Source organism: Diadema antillarum, unplaced genomic scaffold (assembly GCF_040938485.1).
Source record: "Diadema antillarum isolate AM-2024a unplaced genomic scaffold, OU_Dant_1.0 scf00000041, whole genome shotgun sequence".
In the NCBI taxonomy this organism is placed as follows: Eukaryota; Metazoa; Echinodermata; class Echinoidea; order Diadematoida; family Diadematidae; genus Diadema; species Diadema antillarum.
Genome location: NW_027270930.1, coordinates 420,690 through 442,565, shown reverse-complemented (window position 1 = coordinate 442,565; position 21,876 = coordinate 420,690). Strand labels below are relative to the sequence as shown.

General features: G+C 38.3%; 1 protein-coding gene across 1 annotated transcript in view; it reads right to left on the bottom strand.

Moving 5' to 3' along the window:
- Positions 1-333: 333 nt before the first annotated feature.
- Positions 334-21,876, bottom strand: part of LOC139712403 (methylmalonyl-CoA epimerase, mitochondrial-like) — a 31,650-nt gene continuing 10,107 nt past the window's right edge. The window contains exon 5 of the mRNA XM_071624230.1: positions 334-665. Within this exon, the coding sequence (XP_071480331.1) occupies positions 513-665 (153 nt within the window). The 3' untranslated portion in view covers positions 334-512. The remainder of the gene's footprint in view (positions 666-21,876) is intronic.

The window sequence follows — 21,876 nt, the reverse complement described above, 5'->3', positions numbered from 1 at the left end:
GAGATAGCCATTTTGGAAACTTGGTAGCCAGACATGAATTTTTAGTGGTCCCATGCCACCAGGCCACCATTAATGTCAAGACTTGTACATATATACGTATATGTATATGTATATATATATATATATATATATATATATATATATATATATACATATATATATATAAACCTATACATATATATATATATATATATAAATTTATACATACATATATATATATATATATATGCGCATAAACATAACTTTACACACACATGATATACACATACTTTATAGTATTCATGTTAACGCCCTCCTTCAGTAAGCACAATACTGAGGATGGCTTTCCTTTACCACTGTGTGTGCAATGATCCATTCCCCTGCCATATCAATATACCACGACATGCGAGGCCCAAAAATATTTGACCAGCATGATGGGAAGTCCACACACACACTGCACATTCTATCAGTTTGATATCAGCGGCCACCAATCACTGGTATTTCATCGCCGCCCACATTAAGGACAAACACCGTCACTTCTCCTCCAGCTCGATGAGGACGCCGCCACAGTCCTTGGGGTGGAGGAACATGACGGGCTTGCCGTGGGCGCCGATCCGAGGTTCGGGACTCAGCGGGCGGATGTTGTTCGCCTTCACCGTCTTCACTGCCTCCTGTATGTTATCTACCTGTATCAGGAAACATCAAGGAGAGACAGAGAACAAAAATTAACATATATATGTATATATAGATATATGTATATATATATATATATATATATATATATATATATATATATATATGTATATATACATCATATCATATCATAGGTGGAGCTAAACATATCATATATATACGTATATGTATGTGAGTGTATTTATTATATAAAGAATGATATTCAGAAGTAGAAAATGGGAAATATAAAACTGGAGACTGACAAACAGACATACAGGCAAAGATGGAGAAGGAGAATCGAACAGATGGAAATAACAAATTATACAAAGAAATAAAGGGAAAGATAAAGGACATAAATGCAGATAGATAGATAGATAGATAGACAGATTATAGACAGTTGTAGACAGATAGACAGATAAGAAAAAGAGAGCGTTAGAAAGTGTGGAATAAGAAAAATATCAACGATAATAGCAGAGATACAATATAAGGAGCTTATGGTAAATATTATAGTCATAAAATTCCACTGCAGGTTTCATACAAATCAAAGTCATCTTTCATGATTCTGCAAAAAATTTATTGTCACTTGATTGCCTGAAGCTAACTTGGATTAAATCAAATTCCAATGGATGCCTTCCTGTACATACATATCTCAACTGTAAACACACAAGAAATGATGTCACTTTATGCCATTATTACAGCTGCCTATGAATATAAACATACAGATCTAATTTGAAATAGCTATCACTCACTGGACATGTAATGTGTGACCGCTAAAACTGCACTAAATGGCCTGGCAGCCATTTTGAATCAAGATCTAAAGCTTAGATATATGTGTGTTTGACATCATTGATGCACAATTTACGCACTACATTTGACATTACTAAAGCACAATTTGTGCACTCACAATGTGTTGATATTTTTTTCCCAATATACAACTATAAAAGAACAGTAGAAAACACAGATGAATCCAATGAAGTGTAGTATTTTCATTGATTGTTTGGTCTTTTTCATGATTTGTGAAGACATCTGCTGTTATGTTCATTAGAGTCTGGCCTACCACAGAAAAGCCATGACCTGGTGGCTACAAACTGCAGTAAAATATTGTTTACAGAACAAAAACCTCAGATACTACCATCACCAGTAAATCGGGTTGTTACTCTACACAGGGTCTGTAATTACAGCTTTTCCACATTGGGGAAAATTAATGTTTTCTCTAGTATATCAAATCAAGCAGGCAGTATCATACAGGCAGGTAACTGATGAATTAGGTTTAACACTGTGTTGGCAAATACATAAGAAAAACAACAGGGTATAAGAGATAAGATGAATGCTATATTACAATTTTTTTTTACATTTTTCTTTTGGTTACGGCCAATCTGCAAGAAGACTAAAAAAGAATTTTGTTATTCTGGCACTCTAATAGTGGGCTGACTGCCTGCACATGAACACCCAGTGCATAATTTCATACACGCATCCCTGAAAAACGATGTGTCTGTCACATCGGACGGAATGCTCGTTTGTGATACATAGTTAATGACTAAAACATACTGGGTGGACTTCAGCTGGGAAAACTGTCCTGTAACTCACAGGCGCACACACACACACACACAAATAATAGTAATAAATAATAATAATAATAATAATAATAATAATAATGATGATAAAAATAATAATAATAATAAAAATCATAATGATGATAATAATAATGATAATAATAATAATCATAATCATAATGATAATAATGATAATAATAATAATGATGATAATGGACATTTGACTATACTGTACAAGTAACAATGAATGAATTTAAAATATAACATCAGCAATTTAAGTATCTACAGGTACTAGCATATGAACATATTCATTTGATAAGTTCTGAAAATACAGTATCTATTCTTTTTTTCCATTTGCAATATAGGTGTAGATATATGCAAATTACCATCTTATCATGGTTATTAATGTACTTCAAAGAGATCATATTGGTGTTTTGCCATTTAAATACTATATATGCATCTAGTCAATAAGATTAAGAATTGCTCTAGAATTTCCACATATTGAGTAATCTCTATCATAAACAGTGTTCCAATGGTGTTTCCTCTTGGGACAAAAAAGCGTTACACAAAGCTGATATTTCATAACATTTCATTTCACCTACTTCCACGCCATGAAGTAGACGAAAACTGCATGACTCCCTTGCATCATAAATCATTTCAAGCCTAACAAATGGGGGTAATATAATAGGATCAAGCACTTCCAATGGAGCGGTCATAAACTACAAAGGCATGTAAACAAACTACTGAGTACTGAGTAATGGGAGTGCGCTGTGGCAGATCTCAGCACAGTAAAGATAGTAAGTATAGCATTTTTCTCAAAAATAGAATACTATGGCATCAACAGTATCAAGGTATCAACCATATGTGAAGTAGAAGACGAGGGGTATTAAAAAAAAAGAAATTGTAAGGAAGAAATATTTCCCCTGCATGATATTCTAAAAGATGTAGACTGCTTCTAATCTCAGTCTGTCATTTTGTCAACATGATGACCTGCTTTTTGCTCTGAAAGTTCTCATCAAATATGGCAACCTGCCTTCAAACAGCAAGCATGCACGCAGCATCTCTTGCAATGAGATCAGTAACATCGGTAATGACCGAAACTAGATGCAGCATCCTGACGGCACACAAACGGCAGTCAGCGACAGCAGAGTACATCCCGTATCTGTGGACGAGACCCGCTGACGTATATTAGCCAACGGAGGGGAGCGGAGCGCACATCAAGGGACTGCACCTCTACGCTTGAGTGATGCTGACACGACTGAATAAGGCTTATCCGCGAATGCATTGGAGTGCACGCTACATTTCATTTGATTCTCTGCTCCTTTTCTCCGCAATGATCGACTGGATGCAAGGAGCGGTTTGTAGTTTGTTATGTTTCGTTGTGGTTTTTTTTTCTTTCTATCAGTGCTGCTCATACATGTACACATTTCTTACCAACCTCCTCCTCCTTACTCTGAGTAGCTTCATCGGAGCAGACGTGATTTCGGGTTTTCTAGGTTCACCGGGAGGTGAATCGTACGGAGATACACACGTATACAGATTGTGACTTGTCGAGGGAATCTTGGGATGAGGGAATATTCTATTTCTCATTATCATGGTCTGACAGGGAGGAATAAACTTTTGCAGACATTCTCCTCACTTCTTTCATTTTCATTCTTTCTCTTTTTCCTTTAATTCTCCCCTCCCGATTCCCCTTCCGCCCCCTTCCTCCCCTCCCCCACCCCCAATGAAAAAAGGAACAAATGAACAGGCAGATGTAGACAATCATTTATGAACATGTTTCAAGGTCCTGTATATAGAAATCCTGATTGAATTTTGCGGTAGAAATTATCATCACACCGTTATTAACCCATTGAAGACGACTTGATTTTGCCACAACAACCATTTCCCATAGGCACTTGCCTGAGTATACCCGGGACTCGCCCTCAATGGTTTAAACAGGCGCCTTTGAATTGATCTCTGCGTATCTTGTGTCGCAGAAAGATTAGATGGGACTGATTAATTTCATATAATATGCGAGAAATCAGACATAACTACAGAAAATATGCCAGATTTTGTGACAAAAACATTATTTTTGATATATCAAAATGCAATGCTAATTCAAGGATCAGTTATTAATTGCACATTTTGAGGATTTTGATAATTTTGCAGTAAAATCATGGGACATAATCAAATTAGGACTCATATAAAAGATAATAATTTTCACTTCAACTATATAAGGAGATATCAAAATTGAGTTGAGAAGATTAATATAGCACCCAACCTCAGAAATGTGTTTTGTGAGACTTGGTGGGTTAAAAAGTATGATGTTGATAAAAGAAGAGGAAGAGGAAATTGATAAAATAAAATGACAGGGTCAATGTCACAAAAGACAAGCAGAGAGGTACCATACAATGCCAAAACACTTTCAATTTGGCTCTCTGTAAAGTAGTGTAGGGTAAAATCAAGCGGACAGAGGTTGCATCAATATCAGACCCACAACAACAACAAAAGCATCATTATGGAATACTAATATGCCTCATGTTTTAACAGATCAGTGTTATGAGTAGGAAGCAGATATTTATATTAGATTATTAGGTGATGATGTCATGACTTTCACAAGTCTTCAGTTTGCATTTCATTTTTAAAAAATGCAAAATCAGAAAAATCTGCATCTTTTGCATGCAGAAATTCTTCCATCCTGTTGCAATATACATGTACTAGTTTTTTAATGACCTCATGTTTAGGCCTGTATGGTTGTTGCTGCTAAATTTTCAACCAGAAACTCACTATCCTATGATGATTATGAGCACACACCAATGAAACAGTTGTGAGTTGGTAACACTATATCAATATGCAAAAATAATGTGGTTGCAAACCATATCTCTATTGTGTACAACACATGTGAGATGCTGAGATTCCACACGACTCTTATAACTGATTTTGATGAAAGTACTGTTCCTGAACGCCCGATTTTAACTCTGTCTATTAAAAGCTGACTTGACAAAGGAGGGAAGCTGCGATTTAGATTTGACAGGTAGGGATGTGATGAGCAGAGCAAGATGGGGGAGGGTCCACATAATCATTTCTGTATGATGGAAAGGATGATGACATTGTGAGAGATGTACTGATATCTGAGAGCCACAAGGACATTAACATAGAACATTAACTATGAAGTAGCTGCCCGTTGCTTCTCAACATTGCAATGTACGTAGGCTTATACTGGATGCATTCTGTAGATGTGCAAGATCGATCAACAGCAAATGGTCATCACTTTGGGTCTCATTTCTTATTTATTTTCTCGCTCTTTCCTCATTCATTATTCTTGCCGTCAATCATTTGTCCTTGACACACATACATCTATTGGCTATGTGTCTGCCATGGAAAATTTCTAGCCTGTAGACTCAATGTCCATTGACACAAATTTGTGAGTGAAAGTTCCACAAGCAAGCACAACAGTATACTGACATTTCAATTATAAGTACCCTGTATTATCATTATTGTTATCATCATCATCATCATCATTATTATTATTATTATTATTATTATCAACTCCCTTAGTCCAGACATAAAAAATGCTCCTTCTTTGTATTCGTTTAAATAGAGATTGAAATCATTCCTCCTTAAGTCTTATGATGTAACAGAAAGAAACTAAGTTTGTTTGTCTACTTTTTTTAAACATGTAGGTTTTGTAAGCACCAGGATGCTATTGATTCTTCTTAGGCATGTTAGGTCGCGTCTTTCGCGGCATTCCACATCACATCCCTTGCTTACTTTATTGCGAACTTGTATACTATTATACGTGCCTTCACAGAACAGATAATATGTTCCGCTATCAGCAATTCCATATATGTCACTTTCTCGGTCGCTTTCAACGCTCTACACTTCTAATATGGCTAATAGTCTCTGTGGGCTTGATCTTTAATGTATCGATTGATCTAGGCTTTTTATTTTTAGTTGTCTCGTCTCTTTACTTCTATTTCTGTTTCCTCCCTCTCCTCTTTTCCCCTTCTTTTCTCATTTCCCGCACACTTGTAGTTTAGTTATTCACCTATTTTTTTTCCCCTGTGAGGTGCCCACATAGTACAAGCACAGTCTTTTGAGTGGGTACCTCCACTTTTTTTTTCGCAGAATGTATAAATATGTTTGTATGAAAAATGCCTCACTTTGTAATGACTACTGACAAATGTTATTCTTTGCTATCTATGTATCATTCCTTCAAACACATGTCGAATTTATACTTTTTGTACATTCTGTTGAAAGAAGTGAAAATAAAACCTTCGAATTGAATTGAATTGAATGATTATTATCATTATCATCGTTGTTATTATTATTATTATTATTATTATTATTATTATTATCATAATCGTTATTATTATTATTATTATTATCATCATCATCATTATTATTTTGTTTTTATTATTATCATCATTATTATCATTTTCATTATTATTATTATTATTATTATTATTATCATTATTATTATTATTATCATTATTATTATTATTATCAATTAATTGATGAATCAATAACACATTAACACCACTTTGTGTGAGGGATGGGAACAAATTTTGATCTGTGGAAAGCAGCCTTGAAAGATAATATGAGCAACAGGGTAGTGAGAGTTTTCTCAGGAAAACAGAAGACCTAAAAACTGTAGTGATGCATAAAAAATGGAAGAAGAAGAAGAAGCAAGAATCAGAACAAGTTTTCTCATGGAAGACTAAGACAGGAGAAGCTTCACTGATATATTCCTCATGTCAACGGAGAATGCGAGATGAGAGGCGAAAAACAAATTAGCCACGGCCCAGTGGATGGTCAGTTGATAGGGCAGCTGACTATCACACGCACAGACAGACGAACGTCATCCTGGGACGGACTAGAGGCAGCAGGAGAGTATACACAGCACAGAATACGGCAGAAAGTCAGAGAGCATCATAGGTGCGCCAAAAGAGATACCAGGAGAGGATGGTGGGTTGCTTAGCAACCTAGGAGTTATGAAGAACCAAATTTTACCAGAATAGTGTTGTACATTACAGATTTATACCACAGCAACCTTTCTTTTATAATTGTTACTATTTGGGGCAGTATCTGGCTACAGAAATAACTACAGTATTAGAGATAGCAAACAGATAGACATTTAGCTTTAAGATAAGTAGACATAATTATTAAGAGACAGAAGGTGAGATACAGAAAGATTACAAGAGAGAGAAACAGACAGTTAGCTACAGAGAAAAGTAGACAGAAAGACAGATAGAGAGATAAAGATTTTACGTGTGTTTTAGGAAAACAGAAATTGAGAGATTCCTTCATGAAGACCTAACATAATTTCATCTAAACAAGTACCTCAAAGACACATTCTTTGCATATAAAGAGTTTTATCACAAAAGGAGCTAAATCCATTCTTGTTAAGTTGAGATATTAGTGATTGAAGCTGCTAAAAAACAAAGAAAATGATAAGAAAATATGGGATACTTTTCATCATAACTTCTAGAACATTCCTTGTTATGTTACAAGTGAGGTCTCATTGGAATGGTTTTACTTTGCTCTATCTGACGATGGACATACTTTAAAATGTTTAAAAGAGGTGCTTAGCCCATTTTGCAATGAAACTCTTCATTAGTTTGTACCATTGGCATGCATCTGAGCACACAATATGACTGATTGAGACATGTTACTTCAAAAATAAAAAGCTGTTTTTTTTATAGCAGTTCATCACATGAGATATTCCCAGTCCTTCAGAGTGATTTAGGTGAATAATTTGATGACAGTGCTTTTGTCGTCTGTTGGTGGAGATGTCCGGAAACTAATTGTCAATGAATCGAGATAACCTAATCCCCCTGATCCCTACAGTGTCACCACGGCTTAAAGGTTAGGCTGAAGCACACTGCTGTAACTGAGTGGGCTTATTAATGTCAAACATAGGTCAAGTTTGGACGGCTTAAGGAATGCTGATGAAAATGCTCGGCAAGTTCAGCTGAGTGCCTGGGCACTTAAATGGTTACATTTCATCTTCCACCTTTTTTCTCACATTTTTATTCATTATTTTACTAATTTTGTTTTCTTAATGACAAACTGCACAGTGAGGATATCAAGGGTAATATCAAATACAACCCGCTTGTACCATATTTTGTGCCCTACCCCCTCCACTCCGCCTCCTCTTTTAATCTTTGTTAATTTTCACTGGCTCATAGAGGAAGAAGCTAGCCACATTTACCATCTGTTACACTGCACTGTGAGAGCACTGTGGCATAGTGGATAAGAGTTTGGACTCATAATAGGGGGTAGTTCAGTACTAAACCTACCACATGTTAACATCCCTGGACAAGATGTTTTTACCCTACTACAGTACATGTCATTCTTCATCCAGGTATTAATGAGAAAGAAATGGGAACCTGGCAAAGCTGTGGTCAAATAATAATGGCATGGTCCTAGATGGTATAGGAGCGGTAACTCTAAAGGTGCCACGAGAGGTAGATATGGACATCTTAATATATGTCAATACCACATCCATTTTAAACTACAGTGCATATCTCAAGATATACCGGTACTTATTCGGTGCATTTGGCATACCTGCTCATCTGGATGCAATGAATAAATTTGTGTCAGGCCTCCTCTGTTCCACTATCTAGTTCCTCTAATCTTAATATTTTGTCAGGCCTAGACAAATGCCATTATGGAAAAAAAAATGTATATAATATTTATACACATGTCTCCAAGGCTTTGGATATAGGTTATAACAGTTGTTGCCGACAAGAAGCTTTGATAGGGACACGCAATAAATCTGTACTGCTTGCACCGACGACAAGGAGCTAATAGACCGGTCTATTTAAAGCGTCTTCTGCAACAGGCAAGGTGACAGAGGTTTTCATCCTTGTGGTTTTGGCGTCCCCTTTTATTTCAATTTTTATCTTCTGAAAGGTGTCACCAGACAACTGTTGCCTTCCTCCGATGACCCGCCCCATTATGACTTGGAGACTCAAAAAGTTTCTAGCACCAGGCAAGTGACCTCCTCTCGGATGAGCAAAGGGTGACTGGGCTCACTCGTTGGGGCCACCGATTCGACTCAAGGGTGCCACCCGCTGCCTTGCAAGTCAGGTTCAAAGGCAAGGCCCGGGAGTTAGCTGCCAGTCTCCCAGAAAAAACACTTGTTGCCCACAAGGGGATTGAGGTATTGCAATGGTCTAAACTAGCCGTCAGAATGATACAACTACACATCTGTCCTTGTCAGGTGCTGACGATAGAAACACATATGTTTCTCTGTCTCTTCTCTGTCCGTCTGTCTGTTCCTTCTTCCTTCCCCGTCCCTCCCTCGACTTAACACAGCATATGAATGTGAAGTTTACAAAGTGTCAGTAACCAGTCTTTAAAGCAATGATACAGTATTGGTAGAGATGAAAATTGGGCTTTTAAGTTTTTGAGAGATACCAAGAAAACACTTATGAAATAGCACAGAGCACACCATTTTAAGAGGAATTCAAAGTTTATTTGATGGAAATCGGGTTTGGAAAGACTGAAACATCAATAAACAAAGCAAAACAAAGCGATTGTAATAAAATGTGGGTCCCACACTTTATTAGAATCGCTCTGTTTTGGATATCTCAGCCATTTCAAAACCAATTTTCATCAAATAGACATTTAATTCCTCATGGAATTACATGGTCTTTCATATTTCATAAGAGGTTTCTCATTATCTCATCAAAAAAAATGTTAGAAACCTGAAAGTAGGTCTCAACCAAAACTATACGATCCCTTTAACCCTCTGCACGGCACATAGATTTCCTGTCCATAGGTTTTTGTGTGAAATTTGAGCACAGTTGACTCATTGGCAGAGAAAGGGTTAAACAAAGCTCTGGTGATATGTGTCACTTACAGCCCTGTGTCACATATGAACATGCTTCTTGACACTACTTGCAGAGTAAAAATGATTCAGGACCAGAGACTCCAACCCTAAGCACCTTCTGATCGGGAGATTCTCCCGCCTGAAACCCCTAGCAAACGGGAGACTCCAATTTGATATGTGCAAAGTTCCTTGCTCTAGGGTTCTAGATGCTCTCTCGTGCTATCTAAGGCTTATTTTTTCAACATACAATGATATTAAGTAAGAAATCATTTCAAGCGGGAGACACAGAGCCAGGGCGGGAGAAATTAAATCTCAAGCGGGAGAAATTAAATCTCAAGCGGGAGAACGGTAGATTTTGCAAAAATGGGATTTCGGCGGGAGATCTCCCGTCGAAAACGGGAGAGTTGGAGTCTCTGCAGGACTATGGGATGAAACAAGAATGAAGAGGAGTGACTGCACAGGAACGTGATCTCATCAGAAAGAATGCAACACATACAAAAGACAAACACAAAAAAGGTAAACTTCATCATGAGTAGCTTTTGTTGTAGCTACTTCCGTTTCCAACGAGTGGGTCATTATTTATTTGGCTTGCATTTCTCACTCATGCACAGCAGTGTGTGTTTTAGTAAATTTGTTAAGCTCTAGTCTTTTGTTCTGCATTGTGCAGTCAGGGCCGAAAAATTCCTGCTTCTTTTGTTTGTTTGTATTTTTGCTTTCTAGATGATGAACAAATTACTCTGGCTTTTCAATGGAGCTCTTTAAGCTATGGATGCACCAATGCTGAAGTTAGTTGTAGACTACAGAATGACGCATGATGGTGTGTGAGGGAGGTTGTGAATATAGCCAGATTGCAAAGAAAACACAAAAGTTGTGATTGGTGTGATTAGTTGCCGAACAAGTATAGCAAGTTTGCTGTTGGGTTGTGGCAAGCAGCGGGTCACCACTACTGGCTGCCACTAGTGCTCGACTCTCGAGTGGTCGCCATGCTGCAACGGATGACGTCAAGATAGGTACCCACTTGTTGCACAACATGCAACAACATGCACCTCAACGAGCCCCACCATTGTTGGTAAGCCCTCAATTCCACCTCCCATGACAGTTGCAACTATCTACAATGTTGTCAACATGATGTGTGTATGATTGCTTGCTGTAGCCTGCAACATCTGTACAAATGTTCAGGTTGCAAACCAGAAGTTGGGCACACTCAATGTAACATCTCTACAACTGATTTAGGTTGCATACCAGAATTTGGACACACTCAATGTGACATCTCTACAACTGTTTGAGGTTGCAAACCAGAATTTGGACACACATGCAACATCCTAGTTTCCACACGCATGACCACTAGCCAAAGTACAGCCTCTAATCTATTCGCTTGGCACAAATTCAAATTCACTTCATGTTCTAAGAGGAAATGCCCTCTTTCATTCAGAAATGTAGGAAATATCAAGAGTACACAGAGGCACAAACAGGAAATTGGAGCAACAACTTTAGTTTCATTTAGCTAAGCAAAATGTATGATCATACGAATGCCACAATCTCGAACTCCCTTTAATCTGGTACATTGTTTGTATCTTTTGCTGATACACTGGAGTGTGGAAGTTTAACCATGGAGATACAAGTGGTAGCTCCATGGTAACTCTATCTATCTATCTATCTATCTATCTATCTATCTATCTATCTATCTATCTATCTATCTATTTTTCTATTTATTTATTTATTATCTATCTATCTATCTATCTAATCTATCTAACTATCTACCTACCTATCTATCTATCTATCTATCTATCTCTCTATTCATTTATCAATTTATATATCTATCTATCTAATCTATCTATTTATCTATCTATCTATCTATCTATCTATCTATCTATCTATCTATCTATTTATTATCTATCTATCTATCTATCTATCTACATGTATATGTGTGTGTTATACACTATACATAGCAGGCTTTCTCATTTATGTTATTCAGTCTTCCCCAAACCTGGTATTAAAATTAACATGATGTAATCCACCTGAATATCTTTCTCCAGTCTATCTATCTATCTATCTATCTATCTATCTATCTACATGTATATGTGTGTGTTATACAAATACATAGCAGGCTTTCTCATTTATGTCATTCAGTCTTCCCCAAACCTGGTATAAAAATCAACATGATATAATCCACCTGAATATCTTTCTCCAGTCTATCTATCTATCTATCTATCTATCTATCTATCTATCTATCTATCTATCTATCTATCTATCTATCTATCTACATGTATATGTGTGTGTTATACACAAACGTAGCATGCTTTCTCCTTTATGTTATTCAGTCTTCCCCAAACCTGGTATAAAAATTAACATGACGTAATTCACCTGAATATCTTTCTCCAGTCAGTTTTTATATTTCCATGTCTCTTTTCTATTTTATCTACAATGTATCCATCAATCTATCCATATCTTTTGTGAATATATGATATATACATGTATCTATCTGTCTGGAAAATATTATACATCACATTCATTCTCTAGAGGCAGATTTTCTTTTTATATATAATAAAGATATCCCCTCTTCAGCCACGTGGGAAGTCTAGCTGAAACAATTCTGATCTTTTCTGTATCAAGTGTGAAGAGGACTGTTACACTTACATTGACCAGATTACACACACACACACACACACACACACACACACACACACACACATACACACACACACACATCTAATATATATATATATTTCAATCCCTTGAACATCACTATCGTGAGAAAGAATTGAAATAATAGGCAAGTGTTTCAATTCAATTAGCTAAAATTTTTTATGGCCCTCCAATTAAGGTGAAAAAATTATTGCCTCCCTCTCGCCGCGTCGACTTTGATGACAGCGGCCTGAAAATGGCATGCCAATTAGCTGATTGTTAGCAACTGATTAAGCTAATGTGATGGTTAAGTCTGCCACGGCAGGCCCTGGCCACCACTTAATTAGCAATGATGTCCTCAGACGGCACAGTTTGAAAAAGCCTGATTTTTATGAACAAAGGTAACTTTTTTTTTTTTAAAGCCCGTATTTTGCAAAATGTGGAGCGAGAAGGGAAGAAATACTGACTGACATCGCTGCGACAGCCATTTGAATTGTGTGCTCCTGTGTGTGTGTGTGTTGTACGTTTTAATTCACGGAGCTGTACATGCATTAATTGCTTCTAAAATGTGAAACAACAATACTCTGGCAGGATAAAAGATCTTACTGTCTCGCCTGGGAAGTTTCATTTTCGGATGCTGTTTGTGCCATGACCACATCGTGGAGAGAAAAAAATAACAAACAAACAACAACAGATGCAAGCCATAACAAAAGGCTCCCTGATCAACACATTCATGCCAGCGGTATTGCTTCTAATCATTTCCACATTCACAAACAATTCCTTCAGTCCTGCACGGCTGTACATGACATCAATGTGTACGAGGGTATGTGTGTGTGTGAGTGTGTGTGTGTGTGGGGGGGGGGGGTTAAGTGAAAAAGAGTGGAGGATGGGAGGGGGGGGGGGGGGTAGGAAGGGGGAGTCGAATGGGGAGGAAGGGAGAGCAGGACACAAAGAGTTTCACGATTAATATCTCTCAATAACACTGATGCACCAGTACAGTAATTAGTTTGATACTTTACTAGCACGACACCGTAGGTCACAGGGAGCAGAGGTTATCACCGACTCTGATTCGTCTGCTTATGTAACCAAGCGAGTCTCATAAACTGCAGGGAATCACAGGACTAGATTTCAGCATTGTCAAATTTCTGTTCTTTTTTTTTGGGGGGGGGGGGGCTGCTGGTGGGAGACAGGATGAACAACTCCAAATCTTATACCATATGAGCTGAAATTTTTGTGGTGGTTATATTTTTTGGCAAATTTTGTGAGTTGCTTTTGAATCCTGAACATAGAAATGGTGCAAAAACAACAATAACATGCAAAATATAATTCTAAAAAGAAAATAAATATCAAGCCATGCCAGTGCTTGCATCACATGCAACTAGTAACTAACTGTAGGTCTAGTACCCTTGCATGGGCCATGATAGCAGCGATATCTGGGGCATAACAGCATGCTAGTACAGTATGCTTCAAATGTAGAACACACTACTTGTTTAGTTAAATGTTCACGTACAATGAATGATGATTCACAAAATAAAAACAGTCACCACTAATATTTTTGCTTGTTACTCATTCATATTTATTCTACGATTACTAGAACCTTGCAACAGAGCTCAGATTAACAACACACAAAAATGTCTGACAAGTACCAGTAGCAATTTGCGAAAACATCTGTACACAAACATTTCAGCTCATACAGTACTTTCCAGAAAAATACTTTTACCTTGAATCAAATTAGCAGATTATTCATGATTCATACACATATCTACTGGTATCTAGTGATGTGTGTACGTGAGTGTATCTTGAAATGTAAATGTACATACCTACACACAAATGGTGCTACAAGTAATAGTGTAATTAATAAAACAAGAGAATGAAATAAAGGACAGAATATGAGTGTAATCATAAAAGTGGCATATGAATGCAGGTACTCATATACTTGTAATTCTACATCAAGGAATTGTATTTGACATAAATCTTACTATTTGGTCGACGCTCACACCTACATCAACATGTCTGACAAGTACCAGTAGCATCCCCAGTTGCATCCCACACAGTCTCAAAATAAACGTGAAAGTTGCTGGGTAATTTTTGGAAATCATGCCAAACTTTATTGAAACATTCCACGACTTTCTTATCCTATGTCCAATTTTTAAGAAACACTCTGTTTTGTCTAATTTTAGTCTAATAACTTATAAGTAAATTTGTACATTGCTTGGATTGGCCCTTTACAAAACAACATTAGCAGTAACACAAAGGAGAAAATACAGAGATTATGTAGGCCTATAGTTGTCTATATCAATGTGTTGTCTAGACAACACATTAAGGAATAAAACTGGTGAAAAAAAACATAAAAACTCTTTGTTTCATCAACATGATATTCTAATGTCATACAAGCACTTACACTTCCAGATTTACATAAGTCACTGCTGCCATACTGAATAATTATCACTGCACACATAGACATACACATAACACACAAAATAACATCTTTTCTCTTTAGAGGGAATGTTTAAATGTCATCTAAAGTTTTCAAAAGAAATGAGTTGAACTGATATAAATCATCACTGCTAAATGGATCTTCTTCACTTGATTCTGTAGTAGTGGCGGTTTCAGTTTCATGCAAATTCCTCGTCATAAAACCAACAAGGAATCTTTCAGTCTGGGCAGTGTTTTGAAATATCATATCTATTGGGCAGTTTAGCTAGTACTACAATGTAAATACATGCTTCGCCTCTGTATGCATCCCGCAGCAGAGCCTTCCCAATATGTGCTGTATTAACGACGGCATTTTCCCCGAACAGACCACTGCACTCATTTATCGTCCAATATCAGAGCATATTTTTGCATCATCTCCAGCGCGCATGCGCAGAAGTAATCAACTTGTCAGGATGGCCGCTTCTCAGCTGTCGCGATGACGCTGCCCGATTCCGTGGGAAATCCCGCGGAGTTGCTCGTAGAATGTGCAGACCCAGCGCATGACTTTCAACTTGCCACCATGTGCACATTATACCATACTCATGTTGTATTGTAAACAATGGGGCAGCCCCGGGTGGCAGTGTGCACTGCTGAACAATGCCAAAAATAGATGAAATTCTGGCAAAGAGGGCATGGAATCATTCAATCCAAATGCAACAATGATCACATTGGATAGCCCCATTTCATGGGATACCAAGAAACATGCCTTTGTTAGTGAGCAAAATATTTCTTGGCATGTCATTCAGTGCTACCAGAAATATGATATGAATATATATATAGAACGTACGACCCAGAGACAGCATTAAAGAACTGAGTCACTTTGCTTTGCACATTGTATACATTGAGCTTGAGACTGGCTTCAGTTTTACATTGCCATGAGGTAAGCTGGGTGACAAAAGAAGCATCCACAGAACCACCAGCCTTTCAAGAATGCCCTCCTTAGGACTACTGTACAATGAAGATATGATGCCTCGCCTCAGGGCACTGCCACTGCTGCCAAAAGACTTGAACCTAGGACCTACAGATTGAGAACCCGCAATCTTAACCACAACACCTCCTACTGCAGGAATGAAGAGTATTTTGTAATAGCACGCAGGACTACACTGTTACATGAACAGAGACTTGGTCTGCAAATAAGTGAACAGGATGGGAAAAACTGCCAAAATTGAAAGAAAAATGTAGTCTTGGGGACAGGAGAGGTAACCAAACAGTATGACATGCATTAACCCATTGTCTGTTGTGCACTAAAGCCTAAGAAATACCAAGTTAATCTATTAGATGCAAGATGTGTAAGTAGTGTGCAGTAGCACATCTAGTTTCAGCTTCTTCCTTTTTTTTTCTCTTTTTTTCTCTTTTTTTTTTTTGGGGGGGGGGGGGGGCTTTGATCTTTCCAATAGACACTCTCAAGTCAGTTGGAGTACTTGCTATCAACTTGCATGCCAATGATAATTTTGCATTAAATGGGTATTTATTCAAATCAAGTGCCCACTTTATTTCGTTGATGTCTCGTCCAAACTCATAACCTTCACATCCAGAGCCTCTTACTGCTTTCAGTTTCATTAGTGAAAAAGGTTTGGGATAAATCAACAACATCGAGGGGTACTATAAAATACTACTACAAACTTGTTCAGTCAGTCAACACGCCTCTATAGGGATGTGGCAAACATGTGAAGGGCTGATAAATCTTAAATTCATGGTATCCTTAGTAAACAAATAGTGGTGATTACAATAATACAGGCCTCCATCCTTGCCCAGAATGATAAAACTCTGGCCCTGCCTAAAATCCTCCTATTGAATCTCACTGAAAGGTAAGGAAGTTTAAGCTAGATCACATGCCCTATCGTGCATGCTTGTCCATACAAAGCAACAGACACAAGCACTTTGGTGTGCCGTTCATGCATTGGTGCCAAATGCCGCACTTGGCAAAGGCAGCACAAATAAAAGACACCTTTTACTCTGGCCAGAAATCATTTTGTTTGACTCTTGATAGATCAAAATCCCATTTTTTTTCTTTTTTCATCATAGATCATCAGGACGTATATTCAAAAGGGTGCACCCGCCTCACTAAAGAGAAGTGGAAAAATATGGTTGCAAAGGTTTTTTTTTTTCTCTCCCCTGAATTTTTGAAACATGGTGATCAATCACCATTATCTACACAGGAAGGAGAAAAGAGAAGGAATGCACTGACATAGAATAGCCTGTGTGGGACTGAAAAAAAGACAATAGTGCAGACATGAACAAACAATGAGTAGAATCGCTGGTGCTACCTGCATTTATAAGCATGCTTGACACGAGAGGGCATATATCATGGGATATGATACACACCTGATAAGTCAGTATGGAAACAGCGTTAACAGCACCAAAATGGACAGGGAGGGGAAGAGATGAAAAGGCTCCGATATATTGAGCAGAGAGAAATTATACGCAGTGCAAGTGTAAGAATCAATTAAGATTTTAAATGTTTCCTTCGTCCTCATAAAGCAAGTCTCTGGTGAACAAAGACTATAACTTTTATTTCCTTTTTTTTTTGAATGACAGCCTCAGATTTTTCATTGTAACATCCATCTGCGACTTTTGCCAATTGATTCGCTGAAGACCATACGGTCTAAGAATGACGCATCTCTCTTGATCCTTTCCCCTCAGTCTCAACTAGAGAGCAGAACGCAGAAACAAAGTCGTCCCTCGATGCATCAGTGACTTTGCATCCGCACCCCTCTCTGGCGCGAGAATAATGGCGCAGCATCATTTCTGCCGGAACAGAAAAAAAAAATCCTACTCATGTCGGGATGATCGAAATGCATACATATACTTTGTGCTGCGTCAAATACTTCACGACTGACAGGCCGGTGGCATCCCTGATCTGGAATCGAGCCAGCCAGGCATGCACGTTCGTTCGGGCTTTTCTTCACCCCTCAACCACTTTGTTCTGCCTGTGAATACATTTGTCATTTCTCATACTGCTAACCACACATGACTAGGACAAGCTACATGACCGGAATGCACACAAACCCAGCACCGAACACATACCACAAACTACAGAGACAAATGCTATTGCAAGTGTTCACACTCGTACATGCAATGCACAGCGGTAGGGTGGCACCCATAATGTTGTATTCGTGTGGGTTTTATTACACACAGATAGTCCTCCTACACCTGGATGTACACAGAGCTACAAACACAATCTACCTCTGGCGGGGGAGTCCATGATTCAGTAAATTAATTAGCATGGATGTTTTTCATATTTGTGCAATTAAGGGGCCCTGTGCCGAAGCTTGGGTGGAAATCTATTCCCGCGCGCAGAATGGCAGTATTAGTCGCCATCCGGCCGCACAATATGAATGGCAAGCAGCGAGGAGAAAAATTGGAAATTGCATTGCGGAAAAGTACAGTGACCGAGTTCAGCGGGGCATGCGGGCAGAGTCCTAGCTGGGCCCATGCCCCCACCACTAGGGGGTAGGCAGACAACTTGTGGCTGCACCAAAACTAACATTGACAATCAAGTGCCATGTGCTTCACATGTGACTCATTATAGCTCTCTCGGTAGAAGACATGAGGGGGAAAAAATGTACATGTCGACTAGTTAACGCTATCATCTTTCACCCTGTATTCTAAGTCCTTTCAATTATGTTGTTTTTTCCAGCAATACATGATTAGTGGCAGGGATTTTCACTTCTGTGGCACTTTTCAAATCCCTAAAACTGCCATGCATGTTCCAAACATTTCTTTTTGTTTTCACTGTTCTGTGTCACATTCAAGCACAAAAAATTGTGCAGACAGAATATTTCAGTGATAAATGAGTAATACTTGAGTGCTATGAATCATGTATGAGTGATTCATTCAACATGCCATGGCAAAATGAAACTGGGTTTTGTTTTTTGTTTTTTTACAACACAAGCACATCTAGTAATCTTAATAAATTGCTTTTTCAGGACTGCACAGCAACAGCCTGCATCTAGATGAAAAATCAGCGGCTTTAAGTGTGTAGTGCTGCGCTGTTATTACCATGCTACTTTCACCGCAACACATTTCTTTGAAGCAAGTCCATCCCATTTTAACGAGATGGCCTTTTGCGTCATAAGCTTAAACTTTGCAGGTAAGCGTAGCGTCTGCTGAAACGGAATAAAAACAACGAAAGGACATGACTATGCTGCTTGACAGTCTCAGTGCTGCAATAATTGCAGGCACAATTTTAGCTTTAGCTAAATATATTACATTTGGCTTACTTTTAGGTACTGCACAGCAGAGTCAAAACGAACCGTATGTTGGCATCCAGAGTGTCTCTGATTTTGTTTTTGTCTCTCTGTTTGAACATTATGGCGACATAACATGAAGTAATATCGATCACGTACATTGGCTTTCTTCTCTGTGTTCTGGACCCTTTTTAAGACCACATTGCACCAAATTTATCATGCTATCTCTCTCTAAATTAGTCAACACCTTACAAAGGCCCCCAAAGCACCTCCCTAAGCACAAAAATAATGGCATGCAAATTTCACGTAAAGGTCATCAATTACAAAGATGGAAGGTCAAAGTAGAGAGTGCACCTTTAACCTTGAAAAACACCAAGGTCACAATGTAATTTGACCTTGGGCCTTTAAAGCAACCCCATTATCTTCCAAATTTGGATGTAAAAACATCTTTCACGAGGCTGCTGACACACATTTCATCCCAAACCTACCAATCAAAGGTTTGTACTCATTATACAGTGACCTGTAAACAATCACTCATGTAATACTGGCTCAGTGTGATAATATAGCTCTTACAAAATTAGCCATCTAATCTCTGAGGGGTCCATACTTTTTTCTTTATTTGTTTTTTTTTCAATGCTGGTTCAAAAATGAATACCCATGCAGGAGCAAAATGCAAGTATGTGTTATTGATAACAGTCATGACATGGACATAGACCACGGAAGCAACAAAGACCTGCACTGGCCATGCACACTGTTCCCAGAGTTGACATACCTATGCTTTCTTGCATAGGTTTGACCAGTTTAGCATCTGAGATATCACGTTTATGTTATATTTTTAGGACAAGTATTACTATCTTGTCTATCTATAAATTTTCTTACCATATAACATTATACTTGATAGTAGAGTAACATGTCTAGTCATTTGCAACTCACCAGCATTTTTTTGCCTTCTTTCTTATCTTTTCTTCTGCATGATAACCTTCTCTAATACATCTATTCTTTTTACAGAAAACATGTACTCTTGGTCAACATAAGCCTTGGAAATCATGGTTACAGCATCATGCCCTATTTTGTGCACTTGCCACTTGAATTCTGTGATTTATTGCCTCTTTTCTATTGCTATGTGTGTTTACCTGCTATTTTGTGTCTCTTAACATTTTCATTTGCACTGGTATCATTGATTATTACTCATCCAACTTCGAAGATTGCAGTGTGTACATTTTAATGTTTACAGAATTTTCTTGGCTCCAAGTAAAATTCACTCCAACTTTACAGCCTTCTTTCTATGTTCATCTGGTTTGGCACATAACGGATCACCATGAAAGAGAGAGAGAGAGAGAGAGAAAAAAAAAAACATCAACCACCTGCTTGGGTGATGTTTATTGTGTGTTCATTTTTTATTCAGTGTCGTTTTAGACAAACCCCACATCTTGATAAAAAACAAAACTGCATTCTGGTGTTGTCATTAGAATGATCATGCTGTTGTTGTTTTTTTGCATCAATATGCCACCTAGTTTAGCAATGAGACACATAAATATTTCTGAAATATTGTTGCCAGTGTCTACAGACCCCTTTCCTACTAATTTCCTTTTGGTGTACGGTGCACTGCCAGCCACCTTCAGTCTTTTATGCGAACATCAAAAAGGTGTAATTCTTCCATGTAATGGGGACATTTCAATTTACAAATTTAAAACCTTGACAAACAATCTAATCTTACTAATAGCTTACTTCTGTTTCCCCACCCACCAACAATTGACAGCAAAGGGCGCTATGTGTAAAGTCCCAATAATAGAAAATTTTAAGTGTGTTTGTGAAGTAAAACGCAATTCCTTGACACAGGGTACAGGAAGTGAAAATGACACATGATCAGCAAGATGACAAGGGGACAGCTTGTGCCCCAGAAAGCCTTAAAAGTCACATCTCTCAATCCCACAATGCATTGCAGTACAAAAAGCACAGCTCAAAGGACAGCAGCATGCAGATTGGAATCTTCTATTCAATAATGCACGGGTGATTGGAGGGGGATTCAATACAATACATTTTCCCCACACTATCGCAGCGTGACCTTGCGCATCGAAAAGTTACGGACACACAAAAGGTCAAACTTTCCATGGACGGCTGAGAGAAAGAGAGAGATCTAGAGACAGAAAAAAAAGGGAGAGTGATCGAACTCTTGGCAGCACGCCCGGTGACTTCACAAGCACTCACCATGCGGCATGCAAAATTTAGATCCGCATCAAGGTCTCTGGGTGATGCGGGAGGTGACGAAGATGTCTCATCGTACTTATCTGGAGACGGGAGCGCTCCTCGTAAGCCAACCGCACTCCGGAAACCATGGCGATGATTTCGTATCACGATTCCCCCTTTTGTGTGGGGGCCTGCAGATGTTCGGATCCCGTTCAGTTCTGCTCATGTTGTGTGTGACCTGTCCTTGTGCTTTGCACTAGAACAGACTGCCGCCAGAGCATCTAATCAATGCTTCATAAGTCATCAAAGACACATGCCAATGCAACACCGAGCCCACCACAGCACAACATGTCAGCAAAGGATTAGAAAAGAG